This window comes from Monopterus albus, unplaced genomic scaffold, assembly GCF_001952655.1.
Source record: "Monopterus albus unplaced genomic scaffold, M_albus_1.0 scaffold69.1, whole genome shotgun sequence".
NCBI lineage: Eukaryota > Metazoa > Chordata > Actinopteri > Synbranchiformes > Synbranchidae > Monopterus > Monopterus albus.
Window position 1 is genome coordinate 1,676,319 of NW_018127949.1, and position 16,881 is coordinate 1,693,199.

Consider the following 16,881-nt stretch of genomic DNA (forward strand, 5'->3'; position numbering starts at 1 on the left):
TGCTGAATTTCTTGCACTGCAGAGGCACAGATCTGCCAGGACTCAAGAGGGAGGATGTACCCTGGCGTCAGACGTACCGCCAATGAGCATGATACAGATGGAAAAGATCTTCTCAGCATCAGTGTTGGCACAAACATTGCCAAAGCCCACACTGGTCAGGCTGCTGAGGGTAAAGTAGAGGGCAGCGATGTAGGAGCTGTGCAGTGATGGGCCACCCAGAGTGCTGTTGATGTAGGGCGTGTCCTGACGTTTGCCCAGTTCGTGGAGCCACCCTTGAATGAGGAGGTAGAGCTTGAGAGAAGAACAATGTCCAAAGGCTGAAGTTCATGTTATCTCTATCTCTGTGTGTCTTCTGTAAGCTAGGAGCTGGATGGTACTACAATGCCTGGTCTAAGTGTATGTTTTGGATCTGTGTTTGAGTGTGTCAGAAAGAGATCGTCAGCCGTGTCAGGAGGAGACTATACTGTATGTGGCTGTTAAGCCGCAGCATCAAACTTGTCACTTTTGTAGTCATTGTGGTGAAATGAAAAACCTAAACATATTTATATTTGCTCTGATGCAGGAAGTTGTGTAATTAATAAGAGAAGTGCTCAAATATTACTCAGATAGTTTATCAAGTATAAAAGCCTGTGAGATTTGGGTTACTGGTTTCTATGTTGACTGATTTTCAAACAGTGACAAGACATTTGTGTGCTGTTTGCTTTCTGTTATATCAGCTTTTGTTCTGGTTTCAGACAGTCCTCATTAGAGCCCCAGAGCAAGATGTCTACCACCACCACGCCACTGAGCAGAACCAGATGTTCCTGCAGGTGAGCTGTGACTATTTATAGCTGAGTGGGGACAAAACAAACTTAGCCTGGACTTATCGTAGCAGAATAAGGTCTGAATTGTCAGCACTGAGTCTAAACTATGGAACGAGTAATGTCATGAAATATTAGATTTCAGTTACTGACAGAAGTTACAGTAAAAAAAATGAATATATGATGGCACACGGTGAAAATCAGTTACTATACGACAGCTTCCACTTCAGTAAGGCCACAGTCAGACTCACCAATGTTCCAGGTCCGATCAGACTCCATGTCACTGCGTCCAATCATGTACCAGATGCAGGCCATCCAGTGTGCCAGTAGGGCGAACACAGACATGAGTAAGGTCAGGACTACAGCGGTGTACTGGGAGTAACGATCCAGCTTCTGAAGCAGCCGCAGGAGGCGCAGCAGGCGTATTGTCTTTAGCAGGTGAACATAGGAGGTCTGGGGTGGATAGGGGGCAGCAGGATGAAGAAAGAGAAAGAAAGGCAGAAAAGGAGAGAGAGGAGGTGGAGTAGGAGAAAAGTAGGTTGTTCAGATTGTGCAAACGAAAACCTAAATCTGCCAAGTTCAAATCTAAAAACATGCTGAGTGTGTACATACTGTATATACCCAGCGGAATATCACAGCCCGGGCAAGCTGTGAGTTGCTTTGTTCAAACAAATGCGCTTATCTTGTGTATGAATCACTACTAAGGGACTGTTTATCACATAAACCTGCAGTAGCTATATACTGTATGAAGGTGCTTTATATCCAAAGGAAACACACTTTAGGGGAAATTCATATGCATTATGAAAAATCTGCAAATAACTGTTAATGTCAGCAATCGTGGAGCACAGTAGTACTCACCACTGGGATGTTGAGGGCATACAACAGGTCAAAGGGCAGAACAGCCACTAGATCCACAACAAACCAGGTGGTGGCGTAGTGAATGCAGATGCTACGCGGCTCATACACCACCTGACCTGATTTGTTCACATAGGTGGTTCGGAAGTTTAGGACAATGTCTGAAAACATAACGATTAAAGGTCAGGTTTTTTTCCACCAGAAACTAAAAGTCATCACCATTTTCCTTTGAGTGCTCATATGAGGTTGTTTCAATTTTTTATATACAATCTATCGATAATACAGTACACAACTTCAAAAAGAAAAATATGACCAACAACAGCTTACAATAAACAAAGTCTTAGTAGTAACCAAGTAAATGAACTTGCAGCATCAAGCAATAAATAGATAGATAGATAAATACATAAATAAATAAGTAAAAATTGTTCATCTATAGCATTGGTGGTGGTCTCCCTATTCGTGCCAATTTGAGACCCCCAGTCATCTGACATGATCTCCAAATTAGACCAGTCTTCATGTGTAATAACATGAGCATGTCGAGTTTCAGCCACATCAAATGAGCCCCTCGGCGCCTCCCTTTGGAGGTTAACCAAACATTATCCACCGGGCGGAGTCCCTGGGAGAGACCCAAAGCATCCTGAAGGGAAGATATGGCATGTCAACACATAAAAATACCTTCAAAGTACCACTAATTGTTATAATTTATCTGACTAAACACAACCCCCCAAATTTGTGATTTTGCTGGGTGACAATTAAAACACTGTTTTTGAGCCACTGCTCAAAAACTTCTTATAAAAATCAGAAAGGTACGTCTTCCTCAGTAACTTCAGTGCACTCACCTACAATAAAGAGCATTTCCACTACAACATCGCTGATGAAGGTGAAGCGTGCTGCTGTGATGGTGTGATCATACGGCATGAAGCTGACGCTGTAGGGCACGGTGACAGCCACATAGAAGGTCGCCACAAGAATGAGCCAGTCCCACAGTGCTTTGGATGAACTGTAGTGAAGCAAAATGAAGCGTGACTTCTGTACTGTTTCTACCTTGTACTCTGGTACCGTAGGCTTGTCAATTATGTTCTGTAAGAGGACAGGCAGAGAAAGTGTAGAAGGGCAAAAACATCTTTAAATTGTTCTGTTGAAATGGTCAATAAAAGCAAAAACTAACAATACTAAATGACACAACAGCTAGGGTCAGGGAGGGGGAAACTTATTATCAACACTGATCCCATTCATGACTTGACCTTGGTTTAACTTCATCCCTCCGAATGCCATTAATGCTTTAATTCTCAGGTGGTAAAGTAAAATGGCAGCTGAGCTACTATATGAAAATGAGGGCACCTCGAACATTGACCATTCACTGCTGGTTTTTGAAAGTTATGCTTATTCATTCAACTCATTTCAGTTTTTACTGAGAAAATGCTATTGTGGAAATTAGGAATCGCTATTGCTGATGAGCTGGGGAATCCATTCGCCATGTAATGAGACTGCAGCTCTCCTAGGAGGGCCATGCACTTGGCATATAATAGCCTTAACCATGTTTAGGAGACAGGAAGAGATTACCTTTGACAGTGGGGAGAAGGAAAGAGAAAGTAGAGATAGATGAGCAGTATGCCATGTAAGAACACTGTGGCCATTTCACAGACAGGTGAGGCCAGAAATAATGAGGCTGGTTAATGAAGTCCTAATGTGAGACTGTCTAAACCTGTCTGGTTGACTCTGAGGAAATTGATTGACTCTGTGGTATTTGGAAGTAATTGGGAGAAAATGATCCACTTTTTATTGTACTTCAAAAAAACAAACAAAAAAACAGAGAACAATGATACACTCCAGTGTGCAAATGCAGAAAAGGAAAAATTGTTAAAATTGTTTGTAGTGAAATAATTGTCAGTACATTTACACAAGAAGTAAAAATCTTCAAACTGTTCTGAGTAAAGCAACTGTCACAACTGTACAGAATAAGGCTGCCTGACACCAGTTAACGCCTGATCAAAACATACAGTCTTATCACGGTATATTTGGAAGATGAAAATCTAAAAGAAAGACCCTGTTTACTGTCAACAACAGCTGTGGGTACTAATTATAGCTCAAGTAATTTCAGCAAAAGTGGGACTGAATTTTTTAAAATTTGCCTTACATTACAGAGGTCGGGACGCCCACCTGACCTTTGCCCCTCGAGGCGGCCAGCTGAGCACATCCCCATGATTAGAGAAGAAAAGCTCAGCGCTGCAGGGACAGATGGGACTACATGTCACACAGCTACAGCTAGTCTTTGCATTTCATTAACTCATGCTGCAGCTCAAGGCTTACTTTTCCACCTACATCTCCAGCATGCTCTGGGCTTTAGAACCATAAAAGCCTGCCCTTGATAGGGAAGCAGATAAACGTAGCCTATCATGGGAGTCAGTACAACAACTGTTACAGAACCAGGCATTATGAACTCTGTAAAACAAGACTCCAATGAAATACCATCTTTGAGTTACACAGTTCTTATTATGTGATTGTAAGATCACTACACTTAACTGGATTAACTTACACTTAACTGGATTAGTATTCTGCTACATGTTGCATTGCAACAAGAGAGTAAAGACACGCATTGATTATCTGAAAGCATGTTTGTGAAAAACAAAAGCTGATAAGAAAAAAAGATGAACTGAGGGAAAGTACTGTAAGACGTGAGTTCAGGTCACAAACCACAGATCTATACAATCTATGACACAAACTGTGAAGGTTTTGCATTATAACCTAAAATGCCTCAAGACTGCACTATTTTTCTTTTTCATAGCTCCTTGACAAGTGCATTAAAGTGAAAAGAAGCAACAGGGGCTCTCCCCTGGGACACGGGGCAGCTTGAAATCAAGTCTGAGCTGCTTGTCAGTGTGTCTTGAATTGGTTACAATTGCTGATATATTCATTGGCTGACAGCATCAAAACTGGCTGAACAGACAACTGAGTCAGAATGCACATGCTTTTAGTAAGGAGTCTTGAGTCTGAAACTACACAAAGTGCTGCCGAAATGTGTAACTCCTGAAGTCAGCAGAAGGTTAGCAGATTTTCTTTTGTAAATTATATCACTATACCTTATTGATACTTAATTGCCACCTCTGTAACCCTGTTTTTATGGCTGCGCTCCGATTCACAGGTCTAGCTGTGTGTCTATGTGTTTTCCAGCAAAAAGAATAGGGATCTAGTCAGAGCAGGCTGTGGTGTGGAGGCAGAGGACCACATTGTTAGCTAACTGCTAAAAATGGAGGGGCGACAGGCAGAGAAGAAGGAAAAAAGAATGGGAAAGTGATAGAGTGGGAGTATGGCAGTAGTAGAAGTAGTGATGTCGACGAAAACAGTACAATCAAAGTTTTAAAAGTAAAAAATGGCCAGTGTTACAACTGTTCCAATATATTATTTGCTGGATGTGTTATCGTGTAAAAAGCATGTTTAATGGGGGACAGTCACCACCCTAAAATTACTGGCCACTCCATTTTATGCATGATTTTGAGATACAACTATTGATATGGTTTTCCTGTTTCCTAATCAATGCTCACTGATAAGCTTGATGCATGTGTCGAACTACATAAAGATATAAATGTTGTAGAGGGAAAGCCCATGCATACAAACAAGCAAACACTAACATGTGTAATCGCAAGTGTTATTGCTTTGAATCTCATTTTCATGCAAACTGCATTGTATCAGTTTAACACTGCTGACAGGTCTGCAAACAAAGGTTTTCCAGACACACTGATAGAATCACAAGAGACAGTTCAATGAGCTGTCAAAGAGCAGAAAAACAAAACAAGAGCTTACACAGACATATCTGATTTATATTCTGGTCTAGTGATTCCAAACCTTTTTGTTTTGTGACCACTTACACTTTGTTATGTCCCTCACTAGATGTTTCACTAAATACACTTCCTCTCAGACGAGGTAATTTATGTAAGTAATGATGGTAAAAAACGTATTGGACATCTGAATCTTAGTGAGAAAAATAGGGAAGTGCTTCAGCTTTACACACTTAAGTAAATGTGTCTTTCTAAAAACACACAACAGCCCTTTTCCTCATTTTCAAATGATCATATTAGCTGCCTGAATCAGCCACGTGTCTTGCAGGTTTTCAGCCTTTTTTTTTTTTTTAATGTTTTTCCCATGATAAGTTCTGAATTGCTTTTGGCCCCCTGGGATGAAACGTCACATTGCGAAGGACACATTTGAATACAGGCCCAGTTGGTTGCTGAGGCTCTGCAGGGAGGGAGCGGGATTATCCACAAATGGTGCTCTGTCACAGTTCATGTTTGTATCTGAGAGCAAAACAGGAGCTCATTTGCATGAGTAACATTGCTTGGAGTGTAGCATGACTTTATTACTCAAAGCCTATGAGGGCCTTTGTTCTGTAGAAAATAAGACAAGTGGAAATAAAACATCTGTTTCACCACAGCAGAGGGCCTCTTAAGGTACTTCAAACACAAACACACTTGAAAGACAGGTGACGGCCAGCAAAATGACACGCTGATCTGAAAAGGGTTAACAATATTTTAAATCCATATGGAATTAGCTTTTTTTTATTCTGATTTCATGCAATCAGGTTGTTCATGTATCCATATAGAAATATTAGACACAGAGAAGCTAAATTAAAATCATTCAGGAGACTTAAAATATCATTTGATGAATTTTCCACTGAAACTCTGTGAATCTGGGTCAAAACCTTCCTCATATTGTCTTCCTAAAAACTCGTGTTTTAGATATAAACATTAATAATTCAAGTTCAAGAATAAGGATGCCCCATATCTGGGTAACTCCTGACTGTTTGTGTTCTTAGAAGCTATCCCAGTACACACATAAAAATACCATGAATCAGCCAATCAGGAATGATGTGAGAGTGGTAAAATTACTCACACCACCCAGGCTGACCTCTCCTTTGCCTCCTCTTGAGAACTGGCTGGTCAGATGGAACAACATGGTGCGCCCATGCCTCCTGGCTTCACTGAAGTGAGAGCTGCTCTTAATCCTGCACCTCTTGTTGTCCTCTGAAACTGTCACACAGTAGGTTAGCAACATCTCAATATGATCACAAGGTGGTGACACAAGACGTGGTGGGAAAGAAAGTATTGTGTCTGAACTCTGTCAGAGTTTCATGCTGAACAACTTTTCTTGTTATAATCACACAAGTAAGACTCAAAATCACAAATACTGATACATACTTGACTGCATTAGAACAAAATGACAGTCTATTTCCCCTGGCATAGTGCACTGTATGGTATTTGCGGCCGACTGTTTAGGTTCCACTTGAAGACACACCACTGCCCAAATCAAATTCCCCTTAGGAAAACATCATCTGAGTTCAGTGAATGAATGCCAGCCCAAACAAAACCGCTGGGTAGAATGTGATGAACAACAGTGCAAAAAGAAAATGAAAGCTGGGGGCCAAAGGATGATCCACTCATAAATCATCCTCAAAGTAAGCAAATAAGAGCAATTTGCGCTTGTAACCTACCCTCCTTCTTGCTGTTGAGCTGGCTCTTTCCATGGGTGTCAGTGATGTCCTTGAATGAGAAGAGGAAGAGAACCATTTCACCCTTCTCATTCTTGATGGGAACGATGTCTAACAGACACCAGAAGGCTGCACCTAGAGCAAAATCAGAAGTGTTCATTTAATATATCATTTGATGAATAAAGTCAGTTCCTCAACAGATATATCCAATGTAAATGTACAGGGTTGGGTATGACTAAAAGAGACACACAACAGCTACAAGTTACAGAGAATTTTGGTCATTTTGCATCTTTATGTGGTCATGTTGAATAATTTTATGGTAGTTTTCTTGAGTAGTAACGTTGTGTACTGCAGTTTTTTAAGGATTGACACCTTTTTATCAGAAATCAGTTTGTGATTGGATGCTTCACATTAAGGCTTGAAGAAAAGGAGGTCTCATGTCAGTTAAAACGTGTTGCCTCTCCTCGTAGTTTCTCCTTGCATCTTATGTGAGTAGAACTAAGACGCAAATGAGGGAAACGTGGATGCAATTAGAGGAACTGGGATTCACCTATGGTTTACATGACAGCCATGACACTATCAAGACTGCCACCTCTCACCTTCTGACTCTGGTATGGGGGGGCACTGTGGGGCTTCAGTGAGAGCTGGTTCCATTCCTCTAGCTCAGCCCCTGTAACTATATCGCCTTTAATCAATTCTGTTTTTCATGGCAAAGCCAGTCACATCAACTATCACCAGATTTAAATCATGGATACCTGTCAAGTTTGGCACAGTCCTTCTAAAAATACACCCCAAATTAGACATGTATCATGTTCTTGAGGATTGTGCACAAAAAGGAAGAACACATCAGGGCATTGGTTATAACAAGTTCTAGCAGGGAAGGAGCACGGCAGATCTAAGACCTTTCTATAACCCAGTATGCTCATTAACAACTCTGCAGACACTGCACTCTGCTACCAAACAGATGTTTCACATCTCCTATAGTGTCTCTAGTGTTCTTGTGTGTGTGCGCGCATGTGCTTGTATGTTAGGCATAGACAAGGAAGGAGTGGGTGTAAATACAATATAGGAGAAGCTATTGCATAGGTTTTGTGCTAGCAAGCACTGAATTCATATAGTATGAATGCAGTTACTGAACATACTGCTTTCCTTCCACTTTCACTGTCTTTGTCCTCTTTCCCCTTTTCCATGGTTCTTGTGTCTGCACCTGCTTCATATCACTCTAGGTGCATTTCAAATGATTGTATCTTTCCCCAAGCCAGTTGTAGTGGCACTGCCTTACTATTATAAAGTTTTACAGTTTTAAAGAAGCGTTTATCTACTGCGGTGCAGATTTAGTGATCCCTCAGAGTAATCAGTGGTTCACACACCTTGAGGCTGCTGCAGGTTTGGGTCTCTCTTGAAGACACAGAATTCTGTGTGCCAATTTAAACCGTTTTAAGTTCCTATTTCATGCATTTCATCTTATTTTGAGCCCAGCACTTTTTCAGAAGGATTAGCTACAAGTCAGAAGGAATGAATTAAATCCAGTATTTCAGCTACTGTAATACACACACACACACACACACACACACACAACACACACACACACACACAGGCAATAGCTTGTAGCTTGTTAATTCACACATATACTCCTTGTTACAGTTTTTGTGCTTATTTTGAACAAATACATTAAATGACTTGACTGATTATTCTAAATTTGATGGTTTAATAATTATAATAAAGGGACACTAAATCTACAAACCAAGTTTTGCAAAGCTGAACTTCTGTATTTAAAGTTATGCTGCAGAGAGTCATAATTTAACCAAAATGTTCTGCTCTCATCTAAAAATAAATGTTCACTCCATGATGGTGAGAACAAAATATCACACAACTTCATGTTGCTTCAAAAACTCAACAGATGATCACAGCTTGATCAAATTATAAGAGAATCTACTAAAAAGTCATTTTGTCACTTATAGGAATGTTACATCCTCCAAAACCTGAGTTTGAATGAATAAATCTGCATGCTGAGATCTACAGGTCATGCATAAATCCCTTCTGACTTTCCTTTCTACTGTGCACCTACCATTCTTCTTGTAGAAGTGGACCTCAGCTTGATACTCTTCTCTGCCCTCCAGAGCCTTCGCTACCTGCTGGGCCACATGCTCACTGGTGTCAGCCCCGTACAGGAAGCGGCAGGTGCAGTTTTTCTGCATCACCTCAGTTCTCGTGAAGCCCGTCAGTTCACAGAAGCCATCCGAGCAGTAGACGATGGGGTAGCCACGGTGGCCCTGGGCGTTGCCCAACAGGAAATTACTGTCTGCAATGGTGACACAAGCCAAACAGGGGTTAGAAGCTGTGAGGAGGCAGGTTTTTGATATGCTCCTGTAAAAAAAAGTCAGTATAAACTCTCTTAGCTGATATTCAAGACCAACATGTGGAGCCACAAACATTTTTCAATTTTTTCACATCTCTCAGTAACAAATATAACAAACAGTGGGTTGCAGGATGTTTAGGTCTGAGGTCTGGTTTGCCCCTTCCACTAAAACCAAAGTCCATCAAAGACAAAACCAAGCACTCCGCTGAAACTAATCAAAGGCCATCATTGTCTAGTAATTGAGTTGTCAGCTACAGTCAACTAGACTATTGTTGTGGGAAGAATCGGTTTCTGGGCAGCAGACAGTAAGATGTAATGACAGCTGACTGAGTTACTAAATGAGCACGAAGGTTGGTGATTGATTCCCTCTTAACTCAAGGCTTATTTGATTGGACGATGGGAACCCACAAAGGACTTGATCCTATATATTTGAAAAAACAGGCCCGATACTAGGGTAGAGTATGAAATCACAAAAATAGTTAGTAAAAAAATTAAAACAGTAAGAAATGATCAATTAAAAAGAAGAGGCAAAAGCTTTGGGAATGACTGAACTTTAGTCACTCTCTATTTTACCTTCACAATATAATGTGACACAGACACAGGAAACAATCCTAAAGTTAGCATGTGATAATATTTAATCCTTTGGAAGGTTTGCGTTAAGTGGGTGTATTGCTGGATACCCCACCAAAATATGTTTGCTTTGCACCCTCATGCTTTCAGCACCATGGACAGGTCTCCAGATAGAGTACAGAGCCTATAAAACAAATATTACTGAGCCATTTTTGTTCAACATTCTCCCATAACACTATTGAATTGGATCAAGTACTCCTTCATTGTGTCTCTTTGGCTTTAGGGTTGTGGAAAGATATTTCACCATGGAAAAATACAGTGATTGGGGCAGGTCTGCACCCAATAATTTGTACAGCACTGATCCTGGAATTGTTGATGTTCAAGCCTGGTCAATTTGGTCAAGTTGGCATTCATTCTATTAACAGTTTAACACTTTTATCCATCACTTTTTTACTGGTGCTTGTGCACACTCCATCACAACACATACTGTAGTGAATTCACCCTATTGTAGCTGGAAAGTGATTGGTTACTATGCCAATCAAATCATACGCTGATCAGCCATAACATTATGACCACCTCCCCAATACTGTGTACACAGGAGTCGATGCAGCAGTTGATTGGCACTCGTGTCACTCTGCAGCTCGCTGTGCATCTTCTAGGAATCTGTTTGCTTCCATAGTTCTACTGTCAGGAAGGGCACAAATGTGTTGAGCATTCAGAGAAAAACTTATGTAAAAGGAATGAAAACTGTGGTGGTGAGGACAAGATAGAGAAATTTTTTTAGACAAATTCAGCAGCCTCCGCACTGTACTGCATTATCATAATAAAGATTACTGAGTTGCAACTTTTGTCCTCTTTTCACTTTCCTTTTTTTAGTTTTGCCTTTTTGTGATGGGTTTTATAATTTGTCTGTTGTCAGAGTCACTCCGATCCTTACACTTGCCCATTTTTCCTGCTTCCAACAACTTTGAGGACTGAATGCTCACTCTGTGCCTAACTCAATCACACTTTTAAATAACTCTGTCTGATTGTAAGATTTTTACTGTGTAGTGTTTTTTTCTTTTGTTATTTATATATGGAGTATATGTTATATGTCAATTGGAAACATATGTTTTATCTATTCGTAGTTAGGTTGGGTTTATATATTGGTGGAGATGTATGTATGTGTGCAGCACTGAGTCCAAGTCAAATGTCCCTGTGGAGAGTTTATTGTATTTATAATATGCCCTACATACTGACAGGGAGCACTGTAGCGAGACAATCAATGTTAATCACTTCACTTCTCAGTGGTCATAACATTATGGCTGATCGATGTAATGTCTCTGTATATATATTAGATTAGGTTAAATAAATAGTTTGTATTTGCTAATCCTTGGCAAAAGTCATTACTGATGTACCAAACATCACTCCACAGTAACTGACTTCTTTCTGCTCTTTAACTGACATCAGAGACAGGTTTCCTGAATGCCAAGTGGAGAGGCAGTACACAGATAAGTCTGAATTCTACGAGCCTAAGAAGTAGGAGTATTAACCAGCTGCTGTGCTCCTTCCACAATCTAGCAGTTTAACTGGCCAGACTGAGATAAAAGCGCTCCATAGGGGAATGTTTTTCTCAGCAGTGACAACCCTTCTTGGGTTTAATACGTTTCTTTGAATACAAAGTCACAACATTAAGGACAAAGTGTTCTGGAAGTCTGGCTCCATCTTTGCACATAAAAAAAAGATCACCCTAGAAACATGGCTGAACACGATGTGGAAAAAAACTCATGCCCTCTTTTTCATGTTCTATAAATTCCTGACACCCCAGCTCAGTGAGCCAGCAAGTGTTGGAGAGCAACCACATTCGTCCCTGGTTTATGTAATGTTTACCTAAGAATAGGTACATCTCTACTCAGCAGTCTTAATTCAGACCTTCAAATAGGTCATGGGCAGGTGTAGTCATAAATCACTTTGTAAGGATGAATTGAAATCAAGGAGCCACAAAGGAACAAAACATTTATGCTGTGTTTGAAGGCACGCTACCTGCGCTGTTTCACACTGTGGAGCTGATCAGTCACTGATAAAATGTGATGTGATATTTTTATGGATTGCAGATGTAAAACCCAAGGGATAACATGTTAAATATAAAAACAATTATTTCCAACATAGTCCCAAGGTGTTAAATGACACAGGTCACAAGACAAATATAAAACTAAACAATAAAAACCTAACAATCACAAATTAAATAAAAATACCATCTACATCAAAAGCAGAATGGCTAAAGTATAATTAAAAATTGATCTATAAGCTAAGCTAAGCTAACCAGCTCCTGGCTCTAGCTTCATATTTTCCATACAGACATTACAATGGTATCAAGCTTCTCATTTAATTCTTGCCAAAAAACAAGTGTATGTAAAAATGTGTATTTTCCAAACTGTACATGTAAATGCAATATAAAACTCTGATGAGCATGCAGATGATTTTCTGTATTAGAGCAGTTTGTTTTGAATCCTGGAAACCAGTCCTTACTAAGAGCACTCATGGATTTCACTTCTACAGTTGCATACTTATTTCTTCTGTGGTAACTTTGTAAACAAGCAATCCAGTGATGGCATAAACCCCACTTCATAAGCAGTCTGAGTCTATGTGCATGCATGCATGCATGTGTGTGTGATTGTGACAATGCCTCAATTCTTAGGCTGTAATCCTCTCAGGGACGTTGTTTCGATTGGCTGCTCTGCTGCACCAGCTTCCTTAATTACACATCTGTGCTAACTCACTACAACTGTAATCTGACATGATAATGCTGCTGCTTCCAAAAAACTGCCTGCATCACGTTCGTGTCGGACCAGTCACACAAGTACATAAAGGGCACATGCAGCTTGGCCTCTGCCTTGGTAGCTAATTATCATTCCGCAGCAGGCAATTACCTACTGAGGCAGATGGGTGAGATCATAAGGAGAAGTGGACTTGCAGGGGAAATGGTCACTGGTGTGGTAAAGTAGCATGAGGACAGTCAGTGAAAATCATCAAATGTTTGTTTATCTTCATTTAATAGATTAATAAGACTATTTTTTAGACTTCAGAATAACACATGTGGACAGCATCTGAACCAGAAAAACCATTTTTTAAAATAGTTTGACAAAAGTATGTGTGTTGTTGCAATTTGAATCCTGTAAACTGTAAAAGGACAGCAGTCTTGTAGTGAGAACACTGAAAGTGCTTTACAAAGCCTCACACCCACTCACACCTACATTTACACAGTGATGGAGGTGGATCTGCTGTATAAGGTGCAGACCTGCACATCAGCAGTACATTTACATTTCAATATTTCACTCCAAAAGATATATTTAGAAGAAGCCAGGGCTCAAATTATCAATCCTGCAATGACCAAATGATCTCAGTATCAGGTAAAAAAATGTCACGATGCAGAATTCATGCCTACCTCACATTTAGCACCTGTAAAACTAAAATACCAGGAACTCAAGAGAAGCATCAAAGGAGCCTCAAAAGCTTCACCTATCCACTGGCTTCTGTCTACAGTGTTCCTGGCAGCTGCCTATTAGGACCTGTTCATCAGCTGTGTAACAAGGAGCGCCATGAGAATTAAGCTGAGAATTAAGCTGAGAATTAAGCTGACAGTCCTCTGACTTGACTCTTCTTTGGTCGCCTTTTAACAGGAAAGTGTTTAAGGGGAAAATAAATCCAGTTCTTATCTCTGCCTGCAGCTGCCTTGTGGTAATGCTGCCCCACAGGGCTAGCGCTGCTGTCACTGGGAAAATGCTGCCAGGGAGTTTGTGTAAAGAAGCCGGTGGAGGATAGATGGGTGGAGAGGACAGGAATGTACGCTAATAACACACACAGAATAGTGATGGTGCAAGTAAGAAACAGAAATGGTCTGGATTTTAGCCATTGTGACAACAAACATCTGCCCTGATGATGTCATAGTATTATGAAGCTGCACAATAGATAATGAATAGGAGACAGATTTTGTGCTTTTAAAACCAAAATACTAAATTGTTTGTAGTTATATTTTGCGCAAAGGCAGACAATTGTCATATTTAACTTAGCAGAGGCTGGAAAATCAATGTAATAAAGTGGTGGTTTACACTGTACTAACACATATGGATGATGTTTGACTGTGAGGCAGTAGCGAAGTTGCATAATGGACCATGACTGGTTTTGCAACTAGTTTTGATATCACAAATTATGCTTGCATGTACATGCCTGGAACTCAGACTTAAGATGAGCACATAGAAACCTTTCCTTCTTCAGTCCTTGCATCTTCTAGTATCCACCTCCACTTATATGTCATTCTGCACAGTGATGTTCAAGTCAATTAACAAGAGGCAAATTTTTGAATAAAAGGGGATTTTAACAACTACTGACAACTTCTATATGGTATAAAAGTTTTAGGAATCTATAAAGAGCTGAATTGTTTTAAGCACAAGCTGTAAAAACCACCTTTAGCTGCAGCAGGCTGAAGGCGGTTTGAGGTGACAGTGAAAAGCGATTGCAGCTGCACAACCCACAGTGCAGCTCGTTTTTACGGATCTTGATTTGTAAGCAGGTTCGAGTGTTTTTTCTTTAGTGGACCATCTTTTCCTCAAAGACCTAAGCGTTCAAGCATCATCAAGTGGCGGGACCCTGTCGCCCCGGCAACAGGAAGGAAGCTATTTTGAGCCGTGAGCACTCTGCCACTCCTCTAGAAGCCAGGAGCTTTGAGAATGGCTTGGAAGTGGCGAAACTGGCATGTAGCTGCAAAGAAGTGTAACCTGCTACTGCCACCAAGGTTTTATCTCAGTCTGTTGCTTTAAAATTACATTATTTGGTTCCTTCTACTATGCGGGAGAAAATATAAACACTGTTCTAAAACAGTGGTAAAGCATGAAATAGTTTGTATCAGTTTAAGTTTTCTGTAAAGTGGTGGCTCAGCTGTCCTGTCCAGAGCTCCCATAGTGCTTTAGGACAACATATGACAGGAAACCGCTTCCCTCTTGATTCCTTCTGCTGGGAGGTCAGAGAGGAGGTTCAGCCAGAGAGCAGCCCCCAGGAGCTGGCAAGGTGTACATGTTCAGTTCAAGGACTCTTCAGCTATGTTCTAATCTCACAAAGCTCCTAATTGGCATTTTCAACTGATGTCAGTGTTCAGATTTGAGAACAATTCTGATAAGCAACATATCATTGTGCTTTAAGCTCTCATTAGGATGCCTGAGTCACAAGTTAAAGCTAGATACAAAAGAAGAGACACAAGCCAAGCACAGATGACAGAGCTGCCTAAAGGCTGCAGCAGCTAGTCTGGAGCTACCTGTGTGAAGCCAATGTGAAAACACAATGGGATTCTGAAGGTCAATTTTCTGTTTGTGTGTTTACTGTACAAGTGCAAACAAACTCTTCTTTACATCCCAGTGTGACCATCAGGCACTGTTTTGGGTTTTTTTGTGGTCCAGATACAGATCATCAGCCAGTGACTGGTCAACATTTATGTCTTATGTCTCATATTCAAATTGAAGTAGGTGAAGAAGAATCATCAAGCATATTGCAACCAGCAGGCCTTTCTTATTTCCAGTGATGACAGCCATCCTTTAACTGCTTTAAGATGCTTAGTTTTCACTAATTTTTTAAAAGTATTTTTCACCATTATTAAACAGGATACAGTCTAATAAGGGAACAGAGAGGGGAGATGTCATGAAACAAATGTCCATAGCAGACAGAAGCAAACTTGGCCAATTACATGGTCAACAACTGGGATCAGCAGGGTAGGGCCATGATGCCATAACTTCACTCTGTTTTGAATGGATAACTAGGTAGTGTGAAAAACAACTCATACTCATTCTCAGAGTGCTTCCTTGGTACTCACGGGTGCCATCGAAGCGTGTCGCAATGGTATCCAAAAAGGTGTTCTGGGGGGCCAGGAGGCCCTTCATCACCGGCATCTTAACCCAAATGTGGGATGGCCAACAGCTGGCTGCAGGTCACACCATTCCAGAAGTGCGGCAGGTGGCTTCCTGAGGCTCTCAGCAGGTGAAGAAGACAGACCAGTGCTGGTCACAGGAATACACATCCACAATAAAAGAAGGCACCCTTCTCCAAAAGATGCCTCTTCCAAAGACAATAGTGCAGCCTGGGAAGACTAAAATAGCTCAATCCAACAATGCAGAGGTTCGGGTGTGGGTAGCCTAGATATGTGGAAATTAAGAGCAGCAATCAGCAGCAGCTGCTCAGTCAGCAAGGAGAGATCAAGCCCAGCTGACGCTGAGATCCAAAAAGCTTCAGATCAGTCAGCCCAGGTGTTGCCTGTCTGTACCTTACAACCACAGAGCTCATTCCAGCAGCAATGTGGCGAAAGTTATCCTTTAAGTCCACTGCGCTTTCCATCTAGAAGAGAGCCAGGAATCTGCAAGACAACAAAAAAGGACAAAGCATGTATGTACACCTTGTTCATCTTTCAGCTCAGTGTTTTGTCAGGAGGCTATAGCAGAGTAGTTCCATCTTTGTGAGCTTTCTCCCCTCCTTCCTTGTCTCTGTCTCTGTCTCTGTCTCGCTCTCACTCCTGCCCCCATCTACTCCTGTGATATCCCAGCCAATGAGATGCTAGCATCCTCTGTGGGGACCTGTTTTCATCTTTGGTGGGGGTATAAAAAGAGAGAGAGGGAGTGAGAGTGAGGAGGGAGCAGTGGAGGAAGGAAGGATGCTTTTGGCATAGCTGACAGCACCGTTACACCCCATAGTACTACTGTCGCCACATGGCTTTTGTGGACGTGTCTGCAAATCAAAAAAAGATGGCTCACCTGCATGCCAGTCAGTGTGCTCTATTGCATTCAGATGAAAATTGT

The 16,881-nt window shown here is 41.0% G+C and overlaps 1 protein-coding gene across 3 annotated transcripts in view; it reads right to left on the reverse strand.

The window, feature by feature from the left end:
* The window catches only part of LOC109963065 (potassium voltage-gated channel subfamily H member 4-like), a 26,981-nt gene extending 10,407 nt beyond the window's left edge, over positions 1-16,574 (reverse strand). For all 3 annotated transcript variants that reach the window (XM_020605320.1, XM_020605319.1, XM_020605321.1), the window contains exons 1-8: positions 15,906-16,574; positions 9,206-9,439; positions 7,141-7,272; positions 6,543-6,679; positions 2,495-2,735; positions 1,659-1,816; positions 1,052-1,253; positions 78-272 (exon numbers count right to left, since the gene is read on the reverse strand). In XM_020605320.1, coding sequence (XP_020460976.1) covers positions 78-272; positions 1,052-1,253; positions 1,659-1,816; positions 2,495-2,735; positions 6,543-6,679; positions 7,141-7,272; positions 9,206-9,439; positions 15,906-15,981 — 1,375 coding nt within the window. In that variant the 5' untranslated portion in view covers positions 15,982-16,574. The remainder of the gene's footprint in view (positions 1-77; positions 273-1,051; positions 1,254-1,658; positions 1,817-2,494; positions 2,736-6,542; positions 6,680-7,140; positions 7,273-9,205; positions 9,440-15,905) is intronic.
* Positions 16,575-16,881: the final 307 nt, after the last annotated feature.